Source organism: Mastigoproctus giganteus, chromosome 5 (genome assembly GCF_048544385.1).
Source record: "Mastigoproctus giganteus isolate SK-2022 chromosome 5, ASM4854438v1, whole genome shotgun sequence".
Lineage (NCBI taxonomy): Eukaryota > Metazoa > Arthropoda > Arachnida > Uropygi > Thelyphonidae > Mastigoproctus > Mastigoproctus giganteus.
Window position 1 is genome coordinate 95023670 of NC_143579.1, and position 15458 is coordinate 95039127.

General features: G+C 34.9%; 1 protein-coding gene across 1 annotated transcript in view; it reads left to right on the forward strand.

The window, feature by feature from the left end:
- The window catches only part of LOC150085574 (catenin alpha-like), a 707146-nt gene that overhangs the window by 333133 nt on the left and 358555 nt on the right, over positions 1–15458 (forward strand). The window contains exon 14 of the mRNA XM_090373354.1: positions 2993–3149. Within this exon, the coding sequence (XP_090229480.1) occupies positions 2993–3149 (157 nt within the window). The remainder of the gene's footprint in view (positions 1–2992; positions 3150–15458) is intronic.

Below are 15458 nucleotides of genomic sequence, written 5' to 3' on the forward strand. Positions count from 1 at the left end.
CAGAAAAGCTACTACTTTTAGGTCAGCACAGATATTCCATTTGTATTCTTGATAACATATTTTTTTGCAAAAGAACGTATAGGTTCTTCTATGTTTCCTTCATGTGAATTGAATATATGGATACTTATTTCCATTATGTAATAAAACTGCTTTCAAGCTGATCTTGGATAAATCAGTGAAAAGCCTCCACTGTTCCGGGACATGCTCCAGATGTAACTCTTTCATTAATTCCTGGACATTGTTATATTAAACCAAAACACCATCCATGGAGTAATAGGTCATTATGTTAGATCTCCTCTTCCTATAAAAAAGACACCTTGACATCCTATTCAAGAAGATTCCACTGCTGAAGCTGTGATCCTAGATATATATACACCAGTTGAGAAGCTTCTAGAAGGTTCACAATGTTTCTAGAGAACTCAGTCAAAAGTTCTAGAACTGTCCAGAAACATCCTGACCTTTCTTCCTCGTAACAATACTCTATAGCATTCGAGAATGTTCCGGAACATTCTCGAATGTTGTAGAAAGCTCCCAAATGCTCTAGAAAGCTCCCAAATGCTCTAGAAAGCTCCCAAATGCTCTAGAAATCTCCCAAATGTTCTAGAAAAAATAAATAGATAAAATAGATGTTAAAGATGATTAAATTAACTACAGGTCTTGGTCTTTTCTGTCATTAATCCAAAATATTTGAAAATTGAGGGTGACAAGAACTTTTTGAGCACATATCTAAGGTTTTGAACATCCTACAAGAACCTGTTGAAATTATTTCAGGGAGGAGATTGATGCCGACCAGTGTAATCATTAGTATACTGAATTTACGGGCTAGTGCCATTGCAGTGGCAGTAGATACACTATGTCCATAATGTAATATACACTATATTTTTATAGTATATATGTAATATATACTATAAAAATATAGTATCTAATGCTAACAGATTACTTTTCCAATCTGTTAGCGTTAGTATCTAATACTAACAGAGCTTTTGTTAGTGCTAACATTTAGGTCAGTTATATCAAAAAAAAAAAAAAAAACGCTCATATTTATACTCTAGCACGACCACAAGGTCAGTGGAGTTTACAATAAACCATCAATACAAACATTGATTGTATTTAGCATTCATGGACTTGAACTCTGGGCAACTTAAAGAGCACATGCTATTGCACATTTTCTCATGACCACTCAGCTATGTGATGTCACGCCTAGTTAAATAGAAAATTATTTTGACTTTTTAAATCATTGTTTGTCGTATGTCATTAAATTAATTAATCTGCATTTTTTGCAGCATCATTTTGGTTTTTAAAAGAAGTTATGATCTTTTCTTTTTGAGATTTAATTTTTTTTATTTTAAAACAGCAATTGTTTTGCTAATAAATTCTTTGTGCTTTGTTGTTTTTATACGTGTCTTAAAAGTGTGACCACTTTCGTTGCATCATTAATATTTCGGATAACATATTGCAGAACTTACATTTCTCCACATTTAAGTGAGGTAAACCTGTATTTGATATTTTCTGAGTTTTACTCGTGATTGGCTGCTCTTTTAGTACAAAATAAGAATTCTAAGAATTTCGGAATTCTTATTTTGTACTCATTCTACGTTAGAGTACTTGATGGGTAAAGTACCTGCCCGGCAACCCAAAGGTCGCGGGTTCGATTCCCGCCTCGGGCTTGGATCAAAGTACTGCAAAAACCTTGGGAGGTGCAATATGGCCACAGAAGCTGATGTGCCAATAACTACCAAATCAAAAAAAAAAAAAAAAAAAAGAGTACTTGAAATTGAAGTCTCTTCACTTCTTGTGGATTTCAGAAATATAATCCTATGCACTTTCAGAACAACTTTAAAAAAACAACTTGCATAAGTTTGGCTGCTTACTCATTTTTAATCAGTTAATTTTATTTTGTTATTTTATCAAATTGGAATAATTTACACTCCCTTTTCGACTAACAAAGAAAATGGTTTGTTTGAACACTTAGTCATTATCTGCTATTAGTGTAACTATAGCAGCATTTCAACAAATGATAGTAGTAAAAAGTAGCATTATGATGGGTAAGCAATTGAAACCCAATAATGTAAGTATCTGGGCAATGCAACACCTTGGGAATTCACTGCAGTGTCTCTTACAGCTATGCTTTCCTAGTGCATAATTATATTTAATGTGATGTTACCATTTGCATTGAAAGTATGTATAGTTCACATAAAATTTATATTGTTAACTGTGTTATTTTTATTGCTGTTTCTGTTATTGTTGTTTCTGCCTACTGCCAAAAAAAGCAGTTTTATTGTCAAGACTTGTAAATCCTTTCATAAGCCACTTCTCTGCCCATCTGACTAATTTTTCCTGATCCTGTTGGGTAGCACACCTTAATTAATGTCATTAAAAATTGAAGCCATTATCAACCCACTTCAGTATGGAAGCCTTCTCAACAACTCATTCAGGGAAATAGACCATAATCTGCCACGCTAGTCCAGTGCTGATTGGCAGATCGACCATATTTAGCAGTCAGGGGCTTGAACCCAGGTCTATTCAAAGAGCATGCGCTACTGCACTCCTGCTCCTGACTACTTGGCTTTGGAGGCCTTGATTAATGCCATTAACCACTTGCTAACTTTCACATCATCTGCAAACTTAGACATTAACTGATATGCCTTCATCAATATCATTAAGAAATGTAGAAAATAACAATGCATCCAGCAATGAATCCTGGGGAATAGCAGTCCAAGAAGACAATTGGGCAGTCATTGCCAGACAGCACTGTAAAGCGACCAGTAATGAAAGTGGTATATAAAGTTTTTTGAAGTCAAAATAGTTAATATGGTCATTGATTTGTATGTCAAATACAGTATCATTTTAAGTTTTAAATTTGAATGCTCTCCACACCACCATTTTTTGTAAATTTTAGTGGGCACATAGATAATCATTTTTTGATAATAATTATCAAAATTAGATTGACATCTAAGTAGAAGTAAAAATATACTTTACTTTTCATCATTAGGTTATTAATGCCTCTCATATTCTTGCTGCTCGTTCAAATTCTCAAGTAGCCCAGGAAAATATGAAAGCATTTAGATTATCTTGGGAAAACTGTGTGAGGATTCTTATAGAGGCTGTTGATGATATTATGCTAGTTGATGACTTTTTAGCTGTCTCAGGTATAATAGCATATTATGAGATTAATTTGCATTTTGTACATGAGAGCTAATTTCTTGCAAGTTTTTTTTTTTTTTTTCAAAGTTATGTTAAATTCTGTATTGTACTGCCTTGTTAATTTGTTTTGATTAATTACTTTAGCATTATAGGAAATAAATATTAAAATACATTTAGAATAATTTTCAGCAGAGCAAACCCTTATTTAATGTTTAGATATTACCAGTTGATAGTACCATTTTTGTAAATATACTTAGAAAGCATTAAAATCTCTAATTGAATATTACTAAGTGCAAATTTAGCAGCATCCAGTGTGTGTATGTACACACATGTATATATGTCTACTGATGTTTGCTTTACTGTGTTTTCTTTATTTTTATTTATCTACTCTCCTGTTTATTCTTTTTCTTACTGTTTTTCTTTAATGCACAAGTTAAACTTAATTTTCAAATTATATGTGCACATCACGCATATCCATATATATCCACTGGCATATTCTTACTTTTTTGTATATTAATTATGTTTTTGCAACATGGGGTAGGTAATATTTTGTAGCCACCTATATTTTTTTATGCTATTTTTCATTTTATTTTTCCTAATTGTTTATTTTCTTTATTACTCATATAATTAAACTTTATTTTCTTGTATTTTGCATGGTTATTAGGGAATTGAGATGATAATTCCCATACTGCTATCTGTAGTTAATTTTTTTTTTGTTTTCTTTGTTATTTATTCTCTGTCAGTGGTTTGCTCTTATGTTGGTGCTATTTGCTGTTATCATGTAATTTTTTTCAAATCAAAACAGACCACCCAGCCCTATCTCTTCAGAAGATGGCAGGCATGCAATGTTCATGGATTCACCACATTTTGAATGATAACTAAATCAAATTAATGCATTGACACAACTGACAAGTAATCAGTGAGCAAATGCAATACATTTGCTAACAGTGGCTTGTATGCAGAGGCAGACTGGGTCAAAAATTCTTACCTAGGAAAACAAATAGAAGGTATCGGAGGCCAAAGTATAATATTTAAAATCACACCGGCCTCCCCCAGCCTCTGGCCCACCGGGGTTCCCCAGTAAGTCTTATGGCCAGTCGACCTCTGCCTGTGTGTAGTGAAAAATGAAAATACAGCAGAAAAAAAAAAAATACTCACATAGCAAAGCCAAACTGATAACTAGGAACAAAGTTGATTGAAATATAAGGACTTGTACCTTTCTGATGAGATAGGGGGGACGCTCAATGGTCAGCCTATTGTGATTGTCATCTTGTTGTGGTAGGTTTATAGTTCCACATATAATAGCATTTCTCAAAATTTAGCAGTGGTTGTCATTCCGGGGATGCCATTAAGTTGTCTCTTTTTAACTATAATTTCTAAATTAATTTAGGAATGCTTTCCACTACAACACCCTTTTTCTTAATTCACCCACCCCCCATTTGTTGTAGTTAAGTCCTGCTTTTCTTTTGTATTCATATCTTATTTGGCGTGGCCATTATATGTACCTATCCTTAATTTAGTTCAGTATCATTTTATGCAGGCAGCTTTTAAATTCATTGCAACTATCACTGTTTGCTTTGGTGTGTTTTCTTTATTACTATTTATGTACTCTCCTCTATTATTTTTCTTTATTTTTTTGTATTTTCTTTAATATATAATTTAAACTTTTATATGTTACATGATGTAGTGGGCTGCAATGCACTGCTAATACTCTAATCTATATCCTAACTATTTGCTATTTAACTTTGTTCTTGGTTAGGGGGGGTGTGTGTGTGTGTGTGTGTGTGCATGCCCGCGCTTTCTTCTGCTGTATGTTAATTTTCTCACTGAATAAGAGTCATGATTATGCATTGGCTTGAGGATATGTTGATCAGTTGTGTTGATGCATTGATTTGATTGTTTAATGTTCAAAATGCAGTGAATTCATGACCATTGTAGGCCTTATGGCCTTCCAACAAAATGGGGTTCAATGGTCAGTCTGTTTTGATAGTAGTTTGTTTTATAGTTCCGTATATAAAAAAGCACCATGTGTAGCCTGTACATACGAAAGATGTTTTATTTTATGTGAAAACATCCTTGGCTTGGACGAGGTTAAAGGGATTTAGTATGAAAAGAATACATGTTCAATAGGTAATTTACTTACACTGGGTTTGTGATAGCTAAAATATGATACATGCACTTGAGATTGTAAAGAGTGTAAATGTCTTTGAAACACAGCATCAATTATAGTTCCATGATTAGTAGTTGATACAGAGCTAGAAGTATTTAACATTAGTCCAAATTTATTTTCTTAGAAACCAGTGAAAGTTTTGGATTGAGTATCTGCAAAATTAACATTGAAATCTCCACTAAGTATCATTGGTATTCGGTCGCATTTCTTGTGAGAAAATTGTTGTAGCAGTGCAGCTCCCTTCAATCCTGTAAGGAAGTAAAACGAAGTAATAGTAATAGTAGTAGTGGAATGTGATGCAAGAAAGCAAATGTATGAGCTTATGCAGCATCAGCCAAAAAAAAAAAAAAAAATCACACCATACCCTCCAAATGCCTGTCCAGTTCCTCCTTAAATTTATTCAACCTATCAACTTCCACAACGACAGATGGAAGTTTGTTCCAGCAATTAACCACTCGCTGGCTAAAGGCAAATTTCCGCACATCTAATCTACATCTGTCTTTTCTTAATTTGAATTTATGCCCCCTTAGGTTCGTAATCTGAACAAGTGGAAGGATCCCATCAGAATTCAGCATGCTGAACCCATTCAAGGCCTTATACACCTCAATCAGATCACCGCGCAGGTGCCTAGTCTCCACCCACTGCAATTTGCAGAACTTAAGCCTCTCTTGATAAGAGGATCCCTTCATTCCCCTCACCAATCTTGTTGCCCTTCTCTGTACACGCTAAAAGTAAATCTACATCCTTCCTAAAATGAGGCCTCCAGACCTGTACGCAATACTCAAGGTGTGGCCTGACCATTGCCTTATACAGAGGGATAATCACCTCCTTTTCCCTGCTAGCAAAATTCCTATATATCATTGACAAAATGATATATAGGAAAATGCAGTACTTTGCATTTGTCAAGGTTAAACTTCAGTTGCCACTTCTTAGCCCATCTGCCCAATACCATTCTGCTCCAATTTGTACAATAGTCTTCCATGCGCAACAGTGTCAAAAGCTTTCCTGAAATCCAAATATATGATATCAAAAATATTTTTTGCATCCAGTTCCTTTGTAACCACATCATAATATTCTATCAAATTTGTCAGACAAGACTTTCCCTTAACAAACCCATGCTGTGTCTGAATTATTGCTGCAGTCTTGTCTAGATGATCCTGCAATGCATCTTTAACCAGCGACTCCATTATTTTACCCGGAACAGAAGTTAAACTAACTGGTCTGTAATTACCCGTGTCACCCTTCGATCCCCCTTTGTGAATTGGGGATACATTTGCACATCTCCAGTCCGTGGGAACCTCCCCTTAGTCCAAGGATGCTCTCATAATTATGGCTAAGGGTTTGCTTAGTTGCTTTGCCGCTTCCTTTAATATAACTGGATAGATCCCATCCACCCCAGGTGCTTTTCTTGCGTATAACTTCAACAGTTTCTCTTCCACTTTGCTCTCAGTTATTACAAAATCATTAAGTATCCTGCTACAATTTGATAACCTTCTGCCATTTTCAAACCTTAATAATTCCTCACGTGTGAATGTAGATGCAAAATACTCATTCAGTTTGTTTACTATCTGAGTAGGATCATCAACAGTCGAACCATCTATGTCAAGTGGACCAATCAGATTCATCCCCCTTCCTTTTAGAGTTTATATAAGTAAAGAAATCCTTGCTGTTTTTCTTAGCATCTTTTGCCAAGGATTTCCCGTAATCTGCCTTCGCCTGCCTAACCTCCTTTGTAACTTGGTTACAGATCAACTTGTAGCTATCATAGGCTTCTGTGTCACGTGTTAATTTGTATGCATCCCATGCAATTTTCTTCTCTGTTACGAGTCTCATTAGTTCATTTGACAACCATTCAGGCCTAAACCTTGAACAATATTTCTTAATAGGTATGAAACTTTTAGTAGCATCCACGATTAATTCCTTGAATGCTTCCCACTTAGAATTTACTGTGGTAACATCATCAGTTGATTCCACTGTACAGAATTTAAAAGCTGTCGGAGACCACTGTACTCGCCTTTACGGAAGCAAAAACCCTTTCCTTTACCCCTGATGATAATTAAATCTTTAAGTAAATCCCACGTCAGTACACTGTGACACTGCCACCTAGTGGTTTTTTATCTGCAAATTCCTAATACATGAATGATCACTGCTGATAACCAGATCAAGAGTATTACTTTCTCTGGTTGCTTCTCGAACATGCTGCTGCAGAAAACAATCATCCAATAAATCCACAAATGTCTGACTAGTGTGTGAGTGCCCAACCCACAAGTTCCAGTCAATATCTGGGAAGTTGAATGAATTGAAGTGGATGAATTCAATGATGCATTCGACCTTTTGGTTAGGTGAAATGTAAATGACTACCAACAATATCATTGGTAGTCATTTACATTTCACCTAACCGAAAGAAAATGACTACCAACAATATCGTTTGACCATCAGGAAGAAGGCATTCAGCTGCACATATGTCTCCAACAGGTCTAACACTCACGGATTTGCCAACAGTTTGTCAATAAATCAATTCTAAATGAGAAGTAACGACATGAGTACGATTTTCTCTTGTATGATAAACTACTACACCACCAGCTTGTTGATCTTCTCATTTGAATTGAATTACACAATCGAAGTTAGGTATGCTTACTTCTTCTTTGTTATTTAGCCATGTCTCAGAAAGTAGAAGTAAATTCGATTGTTGTGTAACTGCATCAATGAGAATATCACTGTGAGCACGTAAACTTTGACAATTTAACGTTAGAATGGAAAGATCTTGTCGTTTACTGATGAACTCGTATAAAGTATCTTGCATGGTAAATAGAGGATTACTCAACAACCTGGTCATTACAGCTTGAAGTGCAAGAGTGGATGTAGTGTTTCTCAGTCCGTGATAAAATTTATTTTCTCCATTTGCAGCAGTAATGTAAAGATCATTGATATCGGTAACTTGAGAAATTCAATATAAACTAGTTGTTGTTCGTGACATTTCTCGTATTCATAAACGAGAAATGTCACATTTATGACATTTCTCGATGGATGGTAATAGCACAAGCCAGTATTAGTGGAAAATGATTTTTTTAGTCAAGATCGTTCCGTTGTTATTCAACGAAACCCTTGTACTTCTTCTTGTGATCGTTACGACTTCTAAATCGATTTCTCTAGCCATAGCAAACCGACGACCCTTCGTTCTAGCAAGTCGACCCGCAGCAGATGCTTCTGGAAATTTCAACCAAAGACCTTTTGTCATATTCAATTAGTCTTTTTGTCATATTCAATACATGTCAACTTTCTTAAAGCTCTGTTAGCCAGACCATTGGACTCGTCAATATTAGTGTTTATCAAGTATGGTTTGCTAATAAGTAAAGGAAGTTCATACGGTAATCCGGTAATCTAATACTGCCATTTTATTAAGTTTTTGTCGCACATGAGCCTCACATTCTGCATCTCTGCACCCGACAAATATGTCTTGAGCAATCGACATAACGGTATCCGAAGAAAAATTTAACGTAGAATTGTTATAGTCATTCACAGATTTATTTTTCAAATATAAACGAACACCATTAGAACACAAATTATCCACTTCTTCTTTGCTCACAAATCTCAACTTGATAAGTTCTTGTTCGTTGTCGGTTAACTGAACACTTTCTGATTTTAGCCAACACTCTCAAGAATTCTGAATTCGACTGTCTCATCATTTCATTGAGTTCATAATATTGTAACCCACACCAAAGATTGGGGCCTGCAACGCATTGCTTAATCTGTTGATAAATGGGTGTTGCTCGTATGGGGTTTAGGGGCAGCTGTCGCAAATCGTCAATCAAAAATATATCTAATCTACCGAAATTATGATTCATAAGGCATGTAATTTTTTGCAGGCGAATATCTGCCTGAGATAAAAGTTCAGCTCCAATCATACTAACTTCGTCAATAATTAAAACACGTACATATTTGAAAATAGTACGATATTGTTGAGCAACTTCATAAGACAGAGGCAAATTCTTCGATATTGAAATTTTCAATGCGGTGTGCACAGTAGTACCATTAATATCTACAACAGTTTTTCCAGTAGAAGCACAAGTTATATACGCATTACAGAAATTATTGGTGCTAGTAAAACGATTATAAACTTCCATCAATAATTGAATCATGTACGTTTTACCACAGCCAGCAGGGCAAGTAAGGAATATTTGGATAGGTTGATGATTAGGTTGAAGTAAAATATAAATGACATGCAATAAAATTCCTTCTTGTTTTAAATTAGCTTTTCGCATTAAATCCCAAAACTGATAGTTTGGCATTAAATTTTCTCATTTCTTTGCTGTTGCACCAAGCTGATTTACAGTTGCTAGTCGAAGATGACTATTCATTTCACTGTTTGGGTGTTCGTAGAAATCTTTAAATGGACAGCGTCTTCACGAATCAACATTGCAAAGTTTTGTATATCACCGAAGACGGCTGCATCAGCTTCTATGTCAGTGCGGTATAATTCGCTACAGATCTCCATAGTTTTGTGAATATCTAAATCAGATTCATAATTTTTACATTCTAAAATAATAAGTTTTCTTTATGTTTTTTTTGAACTCATTATTTAGTCGATATGGGAAGCTTCTTCAGTGTCTATGAAGCAGTATCTTAATGAGAAGTCGATATAGAAGGTGGATGTTGATCAAAATCTTGAGAAGCAGATTTTATTAAACTCTGCATTTTATTTCGTTCTCTACATTTTTTAACTCGTTCTTTTGTCGACATGGGAAGCTTCTGTGGTGGCTTTGAAGCTTTTATTCTTGCATAGGCTGAGGGAGCTGAAATATGATTTTTTTTTTTTTTTTTTTGTATAATGCAATCGAAGCTGGTTGTTGCAGTATATTCTATCTAGTCAGTTCAGGAATGAATTTAAAATCCTCGGGTAATTCATCTGAACTCAAATCTTCTGGATTGAAATCTTCAATCCAGAAGATTTGAGGAAGTTCTCGAATATAATTTAGTGATGTCGACAGTCCAGCTTCTTGATGAGAAATCAATGTAGAAGGTTGATGTTGATCAAAATCTTGAGAAACAGATTTTATTAAACTGCATTTTTTATCCCGTTCTATGTTTTTGAACTCATTCTTTTGTTGACATGGGAAGCTTCTTTGGTGGCATTGAAGCTCTTATTCTTGCATAATTCTCTCAATTTCCCTCAGCTGGAGTTTCTATCTTCGAAATACTTTTATAGGTATTTTTATAATTCAGTAGTTAGCGAAATCCATTTGTAGACTAGTATGACATCGTAACCAAAAACTACTGCAAGAAGTTATTGTTTGTTGAATTGATTGTTTTGTTTTATTGTTGCATTCTTGAATCAAAGCCATTTAAATTTTAAGCAATGAAATGGTCTTGTATGAAAGAGTGCCCTTGGAAGAATATTCTTTAATAAAATCTGCAGATTTTTTGTTCTCCTTGTTTTTGATCTTGTTCCTTTTGATACGAGAGGCTTCTTCGGTGGCTTTGAAGCTTTTATTCTTGCATAATATTACTACCCGCTGCTTACTTTACCAAATCAACGTTAGTGACTGAGTTGGCTTCATTTAGGAAGTTGTTGTTGTTATTTGGCTTTAGGAGCATTAGCAACTAAGGTCATATTGCTCCGGGGGATATGCAGTGGTCATTCCCTGACCTTTCCGCCTCCTCCGTATTTGGTGGGTCACGGGCTCGAACCCCGGTGTAATCAAGAAGTGTGTGCTATGCACTGCCGCTCCTGCGTGCCTGGCTACAGAGGTGCCCCCATTTAGGAATTGACGTCATTTCCGTGTCTTAGTATGAACTTACTCTACTGAATCAACTACTTACCCTATCGAATCACGTTAGTGACTGAGTTAGCATCGTTCGCGCCATATAGGAAGTGATGTCATTTGTATCATTTAAAATCTAACAGGAAGTGACGTAATTGCTTCATTTAAAATCTAAACGGTCAGCATTCTTTGTTATCAATTAATTGTGTTATTTCCATTACAAGAAAATTTTGTTACCAATCGATTTTACTCTTGTGCTGCCATAGATGTTTTCACATCAATAATCTTTCATGCAGTTTGGCATTCAAGAGAGGCACCACTGAATTTGTTCTAATTGACTGTAATTTCTAAATTAACTTAGGAATATAGTCCTCTACAAGACTCTTATTCATAATTTATTCCCTTCTTCCCCTCGTCTTTGTTGCTGTTTTTCTTTGTATTCATATCTTACTTGGCTTGGCCATTCTGCATACCTGTTCTTAGTTTAGTACAATATTGTTATGTATATATATATATATATATATATATGGTGTACGTGCACATGTATGTGTGTGTGTACAGTATATATTTTGATATATATAATATTTTAGTATCACAGTAAAAAGAATTACAATGTTAATATAAAAGGAGACATACAGACCATTAACTTTTTAATAGATTAATCTTATTTAAAGAAAGAATCCAATGTTGTTTGCACAGTTTTTTTACTGTATATACATTTTTAATACACCAACATTTTCAAATGCAACATTATGAAATGTTTCTTTACTGCAGGCCAACACATTCTCTATTACACTCAATGCATATTGGACATCTTTTTTAGATGGCTGTGTGCTTCACTTTCTCTGTTGCTGGTAACAAAAACATCATCTTTTAGCTTGGTACTCAGCAGCTCTTCTGGTGGTGGTGGTGGTGGCGTTGCTGTGGTAGCAACTTCATCATCCACCTTCACAAACTCTTCAAATTCACTAACAAAATCCATATGCTCCTTCAAATTTCTCCATTCCTCAATGTTGCTATCACATTGATTTGCTGGACCATGTTTATCGATGATATTTGCTCCAAAGCCGCTCTTTCTGAAGCAGTTGATTATTTCACTTGGTGAAATACTGTCCCGAGCAATAACAAGATTATAGATAGCATCCAATTTGGCTGCAAATTGTTCTTCCCTCCTCCTATGTTGCAGATTAAGTACCTTATCAGGTGGGCTCTATATGCTCTCTTAAGGTTATAAATAATGCCTTGATTCAGTGGCTGCATAAAACTAGTCGTATTTCAGGTAAAAACAACAGCCATATATTTGTAAACTTAAGTGTTTCAGCAGAATGTGCCATACAACAATCCAGAATCATCAGAATGTTCCTTTCTTCTGAAGCCATTCTTCTGTACACTTTTAATAACCAAGGCTGAAAAATTTTGACTGTAAGCCAAGCACTTCCATTAGCTTCATAATCACAGGGAAGTTGGTTAACTTCTTTAAAACATCTAGGCTTGGAAACTTACCAATCACAAGTGGGCGTAGTTTTGTACTGCCATCTGAATTGCAGCATAACAGAAAAGTGAGTATTTATTTACTTAATTTTCCACCATGACAAGGCTCTCCTCTAACAGCAAATGTTTTGTTTGGCAGCAAATTATAAAATAAACCTGTCTTGTCAAGATTAAAAATATTCTTTGCTTCATATTTTTCAAGAATGGACTGTACAGAATACAACCAGTCTGTAGCCTTTTCTTTATCTACTAATCTAGACTCATCGCAAGCATTTTGCAAAACCTAGTTATTCCTGTTTTAAAATCTTTTGATCCAGCCACTGCTACATTTGAAGTCGCTAATTCCATGTTGCCGAGCTAGACGACTTGCCTTTTCTTGCAAAATCGAATCTAATATTGGCATGCATTTGTTGGTATCACTCGAAAACTTTTGGTTCAAGATCCTCGTATTTTGCACCATGAATTCATTACCTGTTTTTTTATCACTGCTCCAGTGTCACGCACTTATTCAAGTTTTTTTCGGTTTTTCAGTATTGTAGATAAAGTAGGTAAAGGGATGTTGTAATCCTTTTCAATGTCCATTTTACTTCAATCCATCCTATCAGCCTCTTGTTTAATTTTCAGTTTAATTTCCAGGCTTCATTCCATCTGTTTATGTTTTGCACACTGCTAGATGAGATTTAATATAAACAAACTGTAGATTAATTTAAAGACGCAAGTTCCAAAAAAGACATCGGCACTGATAAAATGGCACAAAAAATAGATTACTGTATATTGTAGCAAAAGACTTTGAACTGGCTTAAAGGGAGTGAATGTAAAGAACTTAGAAAAATAGTTTTTAATCTTTTGTTAATTTAACAGCTCATCTTTCACAATGACGTTTTCTGGAGTGCACTTATGTTGTAGCTACCATAAACTGGTTATAAAAAAGTAAATTCTAACAAGTCAGTATCGTCGTTGAGGGAACTGGGTGGCTAGGGGCAATAATCAGACAGCTGTGCCAAGATTTTTATTAAACATACAAAACAACAACATTAATTTCCCACAGGGTGGAAATGAACTTTGTAATACATATTAACTGAATTTTTGAAGACTGAGTTTTTAAAGCATTGAAATTAACTACATTTTCTTTGTCCCCTTTGAAGAATTACCTGGAAATTGGTATCCAAGTCCTTTTTTTTTCCCATTTGGAACCTTTCCCATAAGGATTTGGCAGTGGAGAAGAAGTTGAAGCTGTGTAGAGCAAAATTTCTCAAATTGTGAGGAGGAATGTAGTGTGTGCTATTATCAGCAAAACCATGGATAGGATTTCAAGTCAGTGGAAGATGATCATTAATATACAAGAGAAAAATAGCAAGAGGAAGAACTTAACCAGCATTAGTCAGAAAGTTAGATTACAAAGAGCCAGCTATTGTCATTCTCAGTGAGCAATTACAAAGAAAACTGGCTGTCCAATTGCAAAAAACACAGTCTGTAAAATATGGGATCATGTTTAAAAGACCAGTCTGTAAAACATGATCACAACCTCAGAAAAAAGAAACTGCTTGATTTTCACCAAACTTTTTAATCAAATTTGTTCAAAGATGATTAACATAAGCCAGTAGTATATCACCAGTGGATCAGCATTGATAGAATCCATATTGAGAATCGTAGATCACATGGAAGGTTTGAGATAGTCTAAGATGAATTTTTTCATTACTTTGGATAATGCGCCATAAAACTCTAAAACAAACAAACAAATTCATTACTTTGGAAAGAATAGAGGTACATACAATGGGACAATAATTAGAAGGGAAGAATTTGTCACACTTTTTTATGAACTGGAAAAATGGGAAATCTCCAAGCAGAAGGAAAAACAATGAAGTAAGAAAGTGCAAAAATGATGACACAAACAGGAGCAAGTTCAGGATTTGGCATGGTAGAAAGTAATTTACCAAGATCATTGATAAAGAAAAGTAGAGTGCTAATAACTTGGGTTTATCTTTAGCAAGGATACAATAGAACAATCAGGTTGTAACAGATGGAAGAAGTGCTGCCAAAACTTTGGCAAGAGAACAGAAGGCACAACTGACATTTGAATAAGAAGCAAATTTTTACTCTTAACCTGTTCAAAGTCAAGTTTGGATTGATTAATAATTTTTGCACAAGTTAGTGTAGGAAGGAAATAAAGCTGCAGATTTGATACAAGTCAGTTATGATATGTGTACATTCTTATGATGAATATCCTTTCCATATTTATTAAAAACCAAGGTTCAAATAAAGGGAAAGGTTTTAGGGTGAAATGCAGAATTAAGGATTTCATCCCTACAAGAATAATTTCACAGAACATGATGTGAACAAACATTAGAATCAGAAGATTTAAAACAGTAATCCAACCAAGGAAAAGAGGAATAAAAGTGACACATATCCCATTTCACATTCTTGTAATGCAAAACAATATGAGGCTCAGAATGGCCATAAGAGAGAAGGCTCCATTGGAAAAGAGACTATCACTAAGACATGAACTGAGGTACCTTGAGGACTACCAACATTAATTGTTTACTTTGAAGAGTTGTTGGTGAGGAAAAGATCAAGCATATTGCGGTTGTGTTTATGATTATCTGGTATTCTGGCAGGTAAACAAACAGATTTTGTACGGATATTGGTAATAGCAAAAGCCTCAGAATCTGAACCAGCTGAATGATCCAGTAATCAGAAAATTTAAGCAAGCTGGAATTGGGAACATTAAATCACCAACCAAGGAATGTTATCTCACTGTTAGGAAAGTTAAATTGGAGAACTTTTAGTTTCAAAGAAAGGAAGACAGAAAGTTCTAAGTGTTGATAGAGTTGGGAGAATGAAAAAAGCAGTAGATGAATTTGAGAGAATGGTCAGAGAGAGAGAGAATTTAA